Source organism: Cynocephalus volans, chromosome 16 (assembly GCF_027409185.1).
Source record: "Cynocephalus volans isolate mCynVol1 chromosome 16, mCynVol1.pri, whole genome shotgun sequence".
Classification (NCBI taxonomy): Eukaryota; Metazoa; Chordata; class Mammalia; order Dermoptera; family Cynocephalidae; genus Cynocephalus; species Cynocephalus volans.
The window spans coordinates 60,031,517-60,046,895 of record NC_084475.1 but is presented as its reverse complement, the minus strand read 5'-3'; the positions used below and the strand labels follow the sequence as shown (position 1 = coordinate 60,046,895).

At 36.4% G+C, this 15,379-nt stretch overlaps 1 protein-coding gene across 1 annotated transcript in view; it reads right to left on the bottom strand.

Annotated features, from left to right (window-relative positions):
- ADAMTSL1 (ADAMTS like 1) overlaps window positions 1-15,379 on the bottom strand; it is a 434,771-nt gene that overhangs the window by 333,436 nt on the left and 85,956 nt on the right. Inside the window, exon 3 of the mRNA XM_063080424.1 lies at window positions 7,579-7,624. Within this exon, the coding sequence (XP_062936494.1) occupies window positions 7,579-7,624 (46 nt within the window). The remainder of the gene's footprint in view (window positions 1-7,578; window positions 7,625-15,379) is intronic.

The following is a 15,379-nucleotide window of genomic DNA, read 5'->3' as shown; positions in this document are numbered from 1 at the left end:
CTTTGCAATTTTTTATGGCACTCCTAGGCCAAAAGGAATACCTAACAGTTCCATTTATTAAGTAGTTAGGTCCAAACACCTTAACAAGTATTCGTGTCCTAAAATCTTAGTAGCCATTTGAAAAAACGATGCATATAACTTGAAAGGAAAATAATACAGCCAGCATTCCACATCTCGGGGTTCTACATCCATAGATTCAACCAACTGCAGATCAAAAATACTCGGAAAGAAAAACCCAATAAAAATAACAATACAACAACAAAAAATAATACAAATGATGATACAGTGTAGCAACTATTTACATTGTATTAGGTATTAAACGCAATCTAGAGATGACCTAAAGTATATGAGAGGATGTGCATAGGTTATATGCAAATACCACACCATTTTATATCAGGGAGTTGGATTTTGGTATCCGCCGGGCAGGGGTGGGGAGCGATGTGGGTATGTATGTTCTAGAACCGATCCCCCACAAATACTGAGGGATGACTCTATTTTATTTTACTCATAAATAACCACATACTTACTAATGGCACATGTGCGCCTGTTGGGCACTGTACAACTTCTCAGTCTGAAATCAGACTGGACAATGCCACCCTCGTTTCCTGTTCCATGTTTATTTTCTTTCAGTACTTGCTTTTTATCAGATAAAATCAAACCCAACCTTGCAAAGATGAGACATCACAGAAAGAAATACAGCATAATGTACTGTTCGCATAGTGTCCAACACATGTCAAGAATTACTGAGTATCCCTCGAATATTTAAAATATCCTGAGGCAGCCCTGTGAGTCTGCTGTGTTCCCTGGTTCACAGTTTCAGAAGTGTGGTGTCAGACACTGAATGCTAGACACCGGGTATACAGAAGTGAAAGAATCAGAAATGGTTCTTCCGTGACTTCTCAGTGATAGATATTGTATATTACTCTTTATTTAATTATGTGTTTCTGTATTTGTCTTTTCTACAAGACTCTGATTTCCCCAAGGACAGGTACCCTGTCTTTTTATTGATAACAGCAGCTCCTAACATCTCTAATAAAGGCTAAGAACTGGGTGTTCAATAAATGTTGGTTAAATAAATGATTAAACAAGAGAATGAATTAGTGAACAAGCAAACAGATGGCCCTGAGAGTAAGATCATATCTTATTTTCACCTACTAGAATAAGGACTAGATTATGAGAAAATTAACTTACTTCCCATCTTAGAAGTGCCTCTTGGCTGGAAATGGCCCAGCATACAGGCTCACTGAAGACTCCTGCAGTTGTAATTATCTATTACAGCATCTGCCTGGACACTCACTGTTCTGAACGTTGTTCCAACAGTTTCTTTCAAATTCTGACTAACAAAGACCTGTAGCAGAGTTATCATTCCTTCTGTATGTTAACTGTTTGACCCTCAACATAAAGCAACAAATGTTCCCTGACTTTATGCTGTATAAAGGCCCTATGAGAAAAATGGACATATGGGCCAGATGAAAATTCACCTTATATCCACCACTAATAATCATTTGAACAACTCTGTAAAAGCTGTGAATTTGCACAACCTCAGTGATGAGAATCACTAGTCAAAATGAATGGTCAAAGTGTGTGGCAAGGATGAGAGCTTTGCTTTTACTGTTCACATCAGCTCTCTGCATTCTGACTCTACTTTATTGTTGGTATCAATTTTTTCACTACAGTATTGCCTGTCACCGAACTAACACTGATATCTTCACTGATCTGCATTGAGATCCAACCCAACTATAGCCCAACTATGATACTTCTCAAGAATTACAAAATTTTAGAACTGGAAGGGATCTTTGAAGTCATTCGGTTCAACCCTCTCATTGTTTGGTGTAGAAACTGAGGCCCAAAGAACTTGTAAACTTGCCAGGATCATTCTGTTCTCTCTGGCCATAATAGCTGCTGCCTTTGTCTCCTGGAGGAATGCTGCAGATAAGACATTCCACAGCAACAAGCTGGAGACCACAAAAGTGAATTGTATCAAATCGAGGATGTGGCAAAGTGGCTTAGGAAAAGACATTCTTTCTCTAAATCATATCCCAAGTCTTCCCACCAGTGCCACTCTCGTCCAACTAACCAATAGCACACACCTGAACTACTGCAATAACCCCCTAGCTGTATTTCTGCTTCTGCTCCCCACTTTGCTGTTCATTCTCCAGAGTGAACTTGCAGCCAAATCTGTCTTTTAAAGTCATAAATCCAATTCTATTCACCCCTGCTTAAAATTCTCCAGTAGTTTCCCTTTGCATTAAAATATAATCTGAACACTTTACAATGTCCTGCATGATCTAGCTCCTGCCTACCCTTGGTTTTATTTTTTCTTGTCTTCCAGTACTTTCTCCCTTGCTCACTAGACTCTAGATATATTGGCTTTATTCTTTCTTTGAACACACCACACTCTTTCACACTTCAGAGCCTTTGCATTACCCGATCCATCTATCTGGATTGCTCTTCCTCTGATACTCACATAGCTAGTTCCCTCCTGTCATTCAAATGTCACTCCTCAAGTGACAACCAATCTGAAGCAGCCACCAATCACTTAATTCTCTGCATAGCACCGATAACTACTCAGTGTTTTTTTCTTTTACATAATTTGTTTGCCTGTTTGTTTGGAATCTGTTTTCCTCCATGAGAATAAAAACTTCAAGAAAGCCAGATCTTGGTCTTATTTGTCAATGTATTCCAGGACCAAGAGCAATTCTTGTGCTCAATAAATATTTTAGTTTTAATAACAGTATAATGTTGTAGTGGAATGATAAAATCTTAAAGAATTTAAGAGCACCACCAGCTACCACAGCCATGTTGGCCCATTATGTTGCTAATTATGGTCACTGTCTCCTAAATATCAACTCACGGAAAGCTTAAGGATAGTGAAGAGGAAAGAGTTCATAAGTAATACCACAGTACTCTAAATACTTTGGAAGTCAATTGAAAATGCCTAATTAGGTTCAAGGGTTTCAGATTTGAGGCTTAATTTGAATAAATGTGAAGATGTGACCTAAGGAGACCTTTCTGAGGGCTCTTGGATTCATTCAGATGTGGTGAAATCTCTTAAATAATCCACCAGATTGGTTTGCTAGTTCCCACCTATTGTTTCTCTTAATGAACTATGTCCTTAGGAATGAAAATAGTCCTCTTACACCAGTGAGAAATAGTGTAAGTAGGTACCATGACTATGACAACTATGCAAACATTATGGGAACTTTAACTTTCTTGTATTGATATGCCCATAACTCTATCTGTACAGTGATTGGTAACAAATTCTTAAAAGTCTGTGAGCTGATTTTTCAGAAAAGCCAGAAAAATTGGGAAACTGAGGAGACATTTTCTACTCTTCAGCTTGCCTCTGGGAATCAGAACCTAAAGAAATGTTGCATGAAGCAGCTCTACACAATCTAGGAAAAGAGGTTGAATCTTTGGAGGCAAAGAAGTTCAGAAGTACCCCAGTAAGCTGTATAAGGCTTAAGGAGTGACCCTGGAGGCTTAGGCAAGACACTCTCAAGTTTTTCCAAATCAAGTGTCTAAAGGAGAATATTTAACTGAATTGTCCTGAACTTCTTAGTTTGAAAAATTGGAATGTGACTATAAAAAGATCCTTTCTTACAAAATTTTTTGTTTGCTTTTTGGCAGTGTTGCTTTTGTCATGGTCAAGAGCCAGAAAGAAAGAAAAAAAAATTCAAATTATTTGAAGACTCTAGGCTCTCATAAAAAGTTCACTGTCAGTTTGATTCTACAAGCTGTAAAGATTTGGCTCGTGCAATGTTATGGGTTTTAAGTAACATTAGGTCAGCGTCTTAGCCTGCATCTGTCCATGAAGATAGTCATAACGATAGCAAGGATGTTGCAGGCTCTTTCCGAAGAGCTTCAAACAAAGGGTAGGCATTCATCTACTTAGGATAGTATGGATTCTTTCCACTATTCTAAATGCTGGGAGAAAAGGACTGGAAGTTAAGGAGATTCTGTAATATCACAGAGTAACTTTTTAAAAAGAAAACTGATATTTAAGGTATCACTAAAATAAAAAAGATAGTAAAGGAAACCAACATTTCCATCAAAAATTTTTTCATATCATTTTTTGAAATGAATCTGTAAATACCATTTTTAAAAAAATCAAAACCTACAGATATAGTAATAGATATTTTAATCAATCAACAGTTGAGTGAAATACAGGAGAGGGGGAATTGCAGGGGTAGAGAAGGAAGTGACAGGAGTTGTATTATCTGGTACCTCGTATCCTAAATGGGAATAAAGAAATGAACCAGGCAAAGCTTTCCCTTGAACAATTACTCACCTCCAATGAGGGTAACTTATAGTTTCTTTCAGTCTCCCTGGCCAGGTATTTTAAAATATATACTTTTCATAATGGTGGTCTCTCTCGTCTCATCTGGCCTTCAGTCACCTCCGATGTCCATTTTCTCTATTCCTGCTTCAGTGTGTCTCAGTGTTGCTGCTAAGTCTTAAAACCCCGCTGACCACGTTCTCCATCAGATCAAGCTCTCTAACCTTGGACCAGCCTTCGTTGCTGCCCAATGGTTCTTTCATTTTGTTTTGTTGGTGTTTACCCAATTTCCCCAGCAGCTATTCCAGGCCTTCGTGTTCGCTTTCCAAAGTCCAACTCACTTCTTCCACTTTCAGCAAATGACTTAGAAAACGCCTCCAAAGAGACGATTGAGCCTGTTCATCCTGAAAGGCCCCAACTTTTCTCTTCCTCGAAACTCTTTCTATATCCTCACTCTTCTGTCCTAAATGTGCATGTCTTCTAAGAATGAAGTATATATCCTTTTACTTTATGAAGATTACTCTTCTTCTTGTCACCTGCTGTCTAGACCTGTGCCGTCAAATGCGTCCCACCTCCTCATATCATCAATTTCTGCATCTATATCGAATCATCTCTCAGGGGTCTCCTATTTTAAACAAACCAACCCTTCTATGACTCCACAAATGATGAAGTGTCTCTACTAAATGCTTTATAAGAATACCTTATACTCATCCACTCCACCTCCTCATTAATACACTCCTGTATTCCCTCCAGTCTCGCTTGTGTTCCTCATACACTGTAGAAACTGTTCTGTGTTCAGTCTTCAACCTCTTGGCAACATTTATCCTACTGAGCATCTTCTAGGAATTCTCTCTTACTTCTTTTTCTACCTCTCTTATGCCTCACTTTGTGGCTTCTCTGACTCTACATTCCTTTCTATCTGAAGGGAGACATGCAACAAAGTTCCAAGCTTCTCTTCTCTCATCATTCTATACTTTCTACCCAACAAATTGCTTCTAAATCTTCAAACTTTCTGTTTCCTATTTCGTGTTTTTATGGCTTGGTCCCTGACTTCTTTCCCAGATCAAAACCCCCATTGCCTAGTTGAATATATCAATTACAAGTCCAGCCTGTATGTCAAACTCAATAGTATCCCTAAGTCAGATTTATTATTTTCCTCCCCCAGAACCCCTCTCAACTTTCTGACCTCTGACAATGGCATTCACCACTGTTCCAGAAGCCTGAATATCATTTTGCATTCAACAAATATCGATGCTGTGCTTAACATGCATTAGTCCACAGTTCCAGGGAGAGGGGATAAAGGAGTAAACAAGGTGAATGAGGTCCTTGCTCTCATGGAGTTTACATTCTAGAGTGGGGACACAGAAAACAAACAAGCAATCAAATAAGATAAAGAAAGTAAAAAGTGAATGACTTGTGAGCGATGGGGTTGGACAGTAGCACAACTGCATTAGATAAGGTGGTCAAGAAAGCCATTCTGAGGAGGTGACATTTGAGCTGAGACTGGAATAACAAAAACGTCAGTCATGCAAATATTGAGGAAAGAGCTTCTCGAACAGAGAAATCAGTAAGCGCAAAACTCTAAATATGCACATACCTCTGTTTCCTTTATTCCCAATTAAACCTATCACTAATCTCAAATGCTTGTCACATCTTCCAGAATGACCTTAATTTTGATCCCTCTTGGATCTAGCTCCTCCGGGTTGAAGCCCTAATTACTTCTTGCTTCCGGTCCATTTCTTGTTCCTGTGCAACCCTCATCTCACCACAGAATGAACCTTCCTAAAGGGGGACTCTACCTTATACTCTTGCTCTAAAACCTCTAGTGACTCCCACTAGTCGCTGGACTAGTGTAAACCTGGAAGCCTAACATTTAAATCTGTTCATAGCATGACCTCAAAATATCTTTCAATTCGTCTCTTCCATACTGCTGTGCATAATCCTACCACGATCAGTGTTCAGAACACACTTTAAACATCCCTGCTTCCAAAGTTGCCCATTATGTCCCCTCCACTTGGACTATCATCCCCTCACACCCAATATGGGCCAGTGATAGCTCTCCAAGCCTTATCTCCCTCCCTCTCTCTCTCTCTCTCTCTCTTTAAGACATATAACATATTTATTGTTTGGAAGATTCAGTATTTTAAGAGGTATATTCTTTCCAAAATGACCTATCAATACTGTTCCAATCAAAATGCAAGCAGGATTTTTTATAAATAATGACAGATGATTCTAACATTTATATGAAAATGCAACAGACTAGAAGAGCCAAAGTAATCTTGAGGAAGAAAAAAATACTCCGTAGGAGAAGACAAATAAGTTAATGGAACAGAATAGAAAGTCCAGCAACAGATCCACACGTAAATATATACCTGATTTTTTTTTTAAAGTCACAAAATCAATTCAACAGAAAAAGAAAGTTCTTTTGAATAAATGGAGCTGGTAACAATATCCTTGTAGGGGATAAAGAAAGATACTTGACTGTACCTCAGACTATACACAAAAATTAAATTGAGATGAATCACAGAACTAAATGTGAAAGCTAAACCTATGAAGTTTTGTTCTCGTTACTTATCACTGAATAACAAATCACCCCAAATTTGAGAGGTGTAAAAACAACCACCGTTTATTATGCTATGATTGTGTGGGTGAGGGATTTGGACATGGTGCAGTAAAGATGTCTCATTTTTGCTCCATGGTGTCTCAAGCCTCAGCTTGGATGCAAGCTCTGTGTCAAATCATCTTTGCCTTGACCCTTCCAATTTCTCTCTGTTTTAACCCACAAAGAACTTTATTCCTTTCTTACTGCATTTGTCATATTTTTCCCTAGAATGTGGTTATGTGCACATCAGTCTGCTCTCCCTACACCCCTTACTATATTACAGATGTTTTAAGATAGTGACCACATGTTATTTATCCTGTACTAATGCAGTGCCTCATACACGGCTGGCATTGAGTCATATTTGTTGAACAAATGAATGAGTTTGCCAAATTTGAGTTTGATTAACTAATATTTATTTCATGATAACTCAAGTGATTTCCCTTTTATCATTCCTTTCACTCATTCTTGTGAGACCTATACGTGAAAAAGCAGAAAGCAGAGAGGAAAAGTAGCATCACTGTTTTGAAACAGTCTAATTAGTTTTTTCCTGGTCAAATGATTAAATGTTTATATTGAGAAACACTGAAAATACTATTTTTAATGCTGCATAATGAGTATAGTATGAGATATAACTCACAGCTTAGTACTATTCAGTGCTTAAAAAAACATGATCACAATCACAAAACCTCCTACTTACCACGTTACTGCATGTTCTATATCGGATATTTCTTCCTTCACAGCTCCTAGGTCATGAGAAGAAAAAAAAATCTCATTACTCTATGAAAAGCTAAAAATTTGAACTATTATCAAAACAATTTTTTCTTAATACAAGTGAAAGGGCCTCTCTTTTCTCCTAAGTTCTTAGAGGAATTACTATTAAATATTAAATTGAGCAAATCTAACAAAGCTGTATATGTAAATTGATTTCTCTGTAAGGATTGAAACTCAGCTTTCACCTTGCTTTAAAAATTTTCAAAATAAGTACTTGTGGCATATTTAACCAAATAAATATTAGTGCAAGGTTTTCTGGAAAATATTTATATTAAAGGAATTCTGTCTTCTTAATTATTTCTGATATAAAACTGGAGAGATATTTCACTGAAAAACATAGATGTTGAATATGATCTGGACTTTAAAGAATTGGACTTAATATTCAACATGTCTTTTAAAAATCACACTTCAAAGGACAAGAAAAGCCATCATTCTTAAAAAAGTATATTTATTTCTAAAATGCATGCTTATTGTAGTTTTGGAAAAGACATATTACAAAAAAGAAAAAAACATAGTTGCCTCATCTAAAGATAATCACTATTATTTTGATTTATTTATTCCTTTCCAGTGCAAAGGAAATTACATCAATTATACAATTTTATAGCCTGTTTTCTTCCCACTTAAAATTTTTTGGAGGTATCTTCCCACACTATTAAATAACTTTAAAGACACCGTTTTGAGAGATACATAATAGTCCATCATTATATATAACATAATTCATATAATCATTCTTCTGTGACTTGTTATTTAAATAATTTCCAATTTGGGGTTTGATAAATGATGATAAATCACCTCTAGTTATATTTTATCCAAGTTTCTGACTGTGTATTTAGAATAAATAAATTTCTAGTTGGGGAATTATAGGACTAAAGGGAATGAACTTTTGTAAGGCTCTTGATAAATATTGCCAAATTACATTCCATAAAGGTTGTACCATTACATACTTCCATAAGTAATATGTGGGAGTTTTTATTTTGCTGAACCCTTGTAAAGAAAAACAATCAATTTCCGATAAAACATTCAATGATGACACAAGTCATGAACAACAGCACTCTGCTCTTTTTAAAATAAGTCACACTGCCACTTGCAACAACATGGATGGACCTTGAGAGAATTATATTAAGTGAAACAAGTCAGGCACAGAAAGAGAAATACCACATGTTCTCACTTATTGGTGGGAGCTAAAAATTAATATATAAATTCACACACACACACACACACACACACACACGTGCGTGCACAAAAACCGGGGGGGGGGGGAAGAAGATATAACAACCACAACTACTTGAAGTTGATACGACAAGCAAACAGAAAGGACACTGTTGGGGGGGAGGGGGGGAGGGAGAAGGGAGGGAGGTTTTGGTGATGGGGAGCAATAATCAGCCACAATGTATATCAACAAAATAAAACCTAAAAAATAAATAAATAAAAATAAATAAATAAAAATAAAAAAAATTAAAAAATAAAAAATAAAATAAGTCACACTTTTCAAAAAATAAGTGAAAATATACTAGAGAATTTTGAGAAAATGACTATACTAAAAGCTAATAGTTATGGAATGCCAGGTACATTTCTAAGTTTGTTACATGTATTAATTTATTTAGTTTTCTCAAAAACTCTGGGAGATTGGATACTACCAAAACCATTTTGCAGATGAGAAAACTAAAGGTTAGAGTTGTTAAGAAACTTGCCAAAATCACACAACTATTAAGTTGGAGAGCTGAGATGTGAAACCAGGCCATCTGGCTTCAGAGCTTACACTCAATCACAAGGCTTTAATACCTCCTAATTCACTTCTTTGTTCAACAAATGTCCATAGAGCTCCTATTATGTGCTGGGCAGTGAAGTTACTTGGGAAAATACAAAGAAGAATGAATATGATTCAGTCTTTGGTATTTGGAAAATTAATCATATAATTATAATTCAGTATAAGAAATCCTATGTAGTATTTGTGTTAGGTCTTAAAAAGGTTAACAAAAAGAAAGTGCTATCTGAAAACACAATTACACGAAGTCTATCTTAAAAATATAGAAAGGGTTCCAGGCCTAATGGCTTGATTGTAACCAGATTGATTATATTTGCATGCATTAAGGATAGAAAAGGAAGGTCTGGCCTGGCATTAGAATCATAGGGAAAAGAATGACAGAGATCTATGTTTGTCAGTGTCCAGCCCAACGATGTCCCAGACAAAGGGCCAGTGAACTTCAAGTCCTTAATGTCTCATTAGCAAGTCTGCTGAAATCTCCATATAGACAACTCAGGCTAACCAAGCTGATGCCAATGGATGTTCAGATCAGCCAAGGAACACTCCTTGTTATGAAGCCAGGTTGACCAAGCTACTTGCCAAAAGTGATCTGGATTTTAATGACTGCTGAGAGGCAGAGAGTGCTGGCCATGTGATGTGAGTATTTTGGCCCATGTGATGGACAGTTCTATTCCTCATTGTAAATTAATAAGCTAACATTGTAGTTTGAAACATTAATTTCATGGGCCAAGTCATTGCACATCTACCCCCAAGAAAAGGATCTGTTCTTGGTGCTATTGCTGAAAAATAATCAGATTTCTAAAAGTCTAGAAATACGAGAGCTAGACTTCAGATGATGGTAAATTTACAAGGTAATAAGTTCCACACTGGTAGACTTTTGGTAGCATGCCATTAGTCACTGGTGTTTGCTGAATGTGATGTTTCTCAGTTTTAAAATTCCTGCTGCATTTGTAACATAGTGTAGTGGTTAAGAGTACCCACTTTAAATCCAGACCCCTCTTTCTGGGATCTTGGCTCTGTACTTTAGTTTCTATACCTTGGTTTTGTCATCTGTAAAATGGGATAGTATTACTTATCTCCTGAAATTATTATGAGGATTAACTGAGTTACTATTTGTGAATCACTTCAAACAGTGCCTAGCACATAGTAAGCATTATGTAAGCATTTGAAAAATTAATTAAGTTGCATAACACGTGTAAAAGTATAATAGATAGTGAAAGGAGATTAAGGATATATGAAGAAGGAACTAAGTAAAGGCATAGAGGTATGAAAAGATTTGGTATGTTTGTGAATTTTCAAACAGTTTTATTTTTGGAGTAGGGTTTATGTGGAAAATTGCAGCAGATGAGCAAAATACCTTCTAATTTTGAACTTTGTAATAGGCAAAGGGGAACCACTGACGGTTAAAACAGAGGAAGTACAATGATGACTTCTCGCTTTAAAAAAGTGAAAGCTGTTGTTAATCTTTGAGACTTAATCCCCTATGTTTTTCACCTTCCTTTTATGTTATTTTCCTAACCTCATATCCATGAAAGGAATAATGGAAAACAATTCTGACTTAGGAGTTTGAAGATCTGGGTTATAGATTTTCTCTTTTACTTGCACAAGCCACTTGCTCTCTCAGGGTCTTAGTTTCCTCATCTGTCAAATGAGTATAGGAATGCTAGTACATAGTTATGATCACCAACCAAGATCATGTACAAAAGCTTTGCTCAAATGCCAAGAGGTTATTGCAGAGATAGCGCTTACTAAACAAAACTAAACAAAACTAAACAAAGCAAAAAAATACCTGCTTTAATAATTTAAATGTCTTTTTCTAGACATTTTAAACTATAAATACCTACACAGATTTCATAAGTATCCTTGGGAAAATAGGAGATATAAGCATATATTGTAAAAGTCTAATGTAAATCTCTTTAGGAACAACAAAACAAAAACAAAGAAAAAACACTTGTCATCATTTCTAAAGAATATTCTGTAATTATCTAACACCTAATGTTGATTTGCAGATTATTTATGTCTCTAAACTGCCTTCTCTCTACTATATCGCACTACTTTTTTATTGAGAGCTTATTTAATTAGACTGAACTATGCCATGAAAGCAGTAATGCTTAAACGTGGCAAGGTGCTCATTATTGAAAGACATTATCAAGTGGTGGATAATAACAGAAATACAGGCCTCTAGTATATATTCAGTGCCTGCTATAAGTATATGGCCCAGAGTTAGATATTCTGTGTGTGTTATCTCTAATCTTCTGACAACTCTGCAAAGCTTTATTATTCCCATTTAGCAGATGAGAAAACTGAGGTCAAGAAAGTGGAATAGGCTTAAAGCTACATACACAGAAAAGAGAGAACTAGGGATTGGAACTCAGATTTGAATAACTCCAATGTATATAAAAATAATAAGAAAAGGAACAAGATACACTCAAGATCTGTAATATATTAACACTAGACTAAAAATCTGGGAAGCTGAGCAGGGAGTTGGCCTAGGGGTTAAACATACCTTATAGTTACTATATCAATTTATCAGCTGCTTCTCAATTCTGGTAAATCTACTTCTAGAAAAGCATACCTAGACACACATTGGCACATTTCCCAGAGAACCACACTCATCAATAAAATGCAATGTAAAAGAACTTCAGTGCAGAAAAGCTTATATTTATTAAAAATTCCAGATTGATCAAATTTGAATATAAATTTTAAATAAGTCACAAAGTGACTATTCCACCACAAGGATTTAATTCCTGCCAAGTGTGAATGCCTTCATCCAAGGCATTTATCTGGGCACAAAAGTCTCTGTGAGAATTAAGCAGTAAGAAATATTTTCTTTCTTAACAGTTCATTAATATGAAGCAGCTGAGTGGTTTCTTTCACTTTTAAAGAAAGTAAAATTCACCTCTGGGGATGAAAATATACATTAGAAGTTTTAGTCCAATATGATTTCTGAGGAAAGTTATAGGCCACTGATAACAGGATTTAAGTAAGTGCATCCTCTCAATGCAAACTAAAATAGTTGCAGGACTGGGGTTAGCAAATTAAGTACTGTACCAGTTATGGACTCAGAAACTGGCTCAAGTGTGAAAGAACAAAATAGCAATATCAGAATATACTATAATCCGAATTTGTATAGAAAGTTCCTTATTTATTTCAGCACTTTACTCTTAGCCAGTCACTTATTAATTTTGACTTAATTCCTTTTCTCAAATATGGAAGTGATCTCAATCACAAGCTATTATTTGTGAATTACTCAGACTTTAATTTGCTTAAGAAATTAGTGTAGACATGAAGTATACTTTGCCTTTCATTAACATGAAACAATCCATCTAAACTCTTCCAGTTCTTAAAGTCCTGAAGTTGTCTTAATTTCAATGATCATAATTTAACAACCTTAGAAGAGATGAATTGTCATGGAAAATTAAAAGTTCTCTTTCTAGGCTTAGCACCTTGTTGGCTCTTCCACCCCATCATACTCTCCCCTCCACTCATATAAGTCTTTTAAAAAAGGAGGTGAATGGAAATCATGTCAAAGGGACACCTGCACTCCCATGTTCATTGCAGCTCTATTTACAATAGCCAAGATATGGAACCAACCTAAATGTCCATCGATGGATGAGTGGATAAGGAGAATGTGGTATATATACTCAGTGGAATACAACTCAGCCCTAAAAATAGTGAAATTCTATCATTTGTGGCAACATAGATGAGCTTGGAAAAAATTATATTAAACCAAGCCAGACACAGAAAGAGAAATACCACATGTCCTCACTCATAAGCAGGTGCTAGGAAGGAAGGAAGGAAGGAAGGAAGGAAGGAAGGAAGGAAGGAAGGAAGGAAGGGAAAGGCATCTGTGGTTATGAGACAGGGAGGGTTGAGGAGAGATTGGGTGAGGGGCATAACGAATAATCACAATTTGTAATAATGAATATGCTAATAATATTGATTTGATTAACACATGTTGTACACAGGTGATAGTAGTCAATGCTATCCCCAAAATATGTATAATCAATTATTCTTCAATAAAAAATAAAAAAAGAAGGAGGTATATTTATCTCTATTTTACCTTCAGATTCTTCTCATCTCTCTAAGCAAACAGATCCTTCTGGTGACATAAACAGATTTATACCTGGTATCAGTGAATAGTTTTAAGAAAATCTGGTAACAGTGTATTTCAAACACCAGAGTCCTCAAGGACAACTGCACTTGTACTAGGCTCATGGAACTCCAGGCTTTATCTGTGATTTCCAAAAAGCAAAGAATGCTGTTAAGTAGGAACAGGTTACTGTATTTCCTTGAATACCACCTGCCTTTCAAATGTGGACTCATAGGCAAAGAATTTAAAAACAGAATAGTCCATCTGCTCACACATCTTTCTTCTTTTAGTCATCCAAAAGGAAACTACGGGCTTTTTATAAGAGAACAGACATAAAATCATATCAGCAATTCAAGCCAGAGGACTCCGGGTCATTTAGACTGTGGGTCCTAGAATGACCATGAATTAGACAAGACAAGCAGATTTGCAGCCATGGCGGGGATTTCACAAGTACTGGAGTACTGTTTTCCTCCTTCACTTCCTGTGAGCATTCCAGGACTCCCTGGGGCTAGGTAGCGGGAGGTTACCCCCAAGGAGCCACCTAAAGCACTTCTACTTTTCTGGGGCTTTTTACAAAGACCTCAAGAGGAACAACAAATGCTGAGGACACCTGAAAGAACCCAGAATTAATGTACTATCAGGCTTCTTTTCAGTTTTCACAGATGCATTATTGGAAGAGGTTCTTTTAGGAAATACTTGATACCAATCAACTTAATCATTTAAAAGGAAGCCATATGAACTTCCTATCCTCAGATGCTCACTGTCCTCATCTAGGGCTTGTTAAAGCTGGATGCTAAAAACGTAGGGCCTGGAATTAGAGTCTGTGCATAACGGATGGGTAGTTGTGGTCTTACCTCGCATGGGAGGAAAAGAAGAGTCAGATGACAAGCCATCCCTGTGAGTTTCATGCGTCCCAAGCTCTAATCTTTCTCTTAGCTTTGTTTCTATCTTGGGCCTAAAAATGTCATTCCTTAATGCTATACATTTTATTCCATGTCTAACATAATTATTATTTAATTTTGATTTATAGTGTCTTCAACAAAAATAAAAGTGAACTTTGTTTATGTGGAAACAGTTGAGGACAGCTTGCTGCCAACAGGAGGAATCAATTCAGCATTGTCTCTTCTTCAAAAATATCTATAGGTAGCCATGCTTACACAGTATCTGCCTTATTTTCTATACCCCTAAATATTTGGAAATGTTCTAGTACACATCCTCCATAAGCACTTTATTATATATAATAGATTTGAACTGTTTCAAATATTTAATGAATCTGTATTTACTAGAGACAATGATTTTGAGCCCTCTGTCCCCCACCCCCTATCATGTATTTCCAGACAACCACCCACCTCAAATAATAAAAAATTTGCTTCCAAGATTCTCCATAACAAGTCATGTTTAACCTTACAACACCTACCTATAAAAAGCTGATCTTAAATATTCAAAGGTGACTTTGAGCTTCTTTGCTAAACTTCACAGTTTTTCCCATTTGAGATTAAATCTCCTTCACTGGAGAAAGCCACTAAAATTTTAGAAATAATGCATACCCAGTACACACAACCACCAGTGGAAAAGTAACTTTAAAACAAAGAGGAGACAACAGTCCCTGGTGCTTTGGGACTTTCAGAAGCATACATAAAAAATTCCTCTTTCCCTTCAGCATTCAGTTGAAAGGTCCCTGAATCCCACGCAGAAGCAGCTTTCCACTGCTCCGTCTGCATGTGAAACATCACATGGCTCAAATAGATTAGTGCTAAGGGAGAGATTTATTTTTTTTCCTGAGTGGATAGATATACAAGCCAAAGTACTATGACAACTTGATAAATGTAGCTTTTGAAAATGCGGCCCGTTGTAATAACACAACAAACA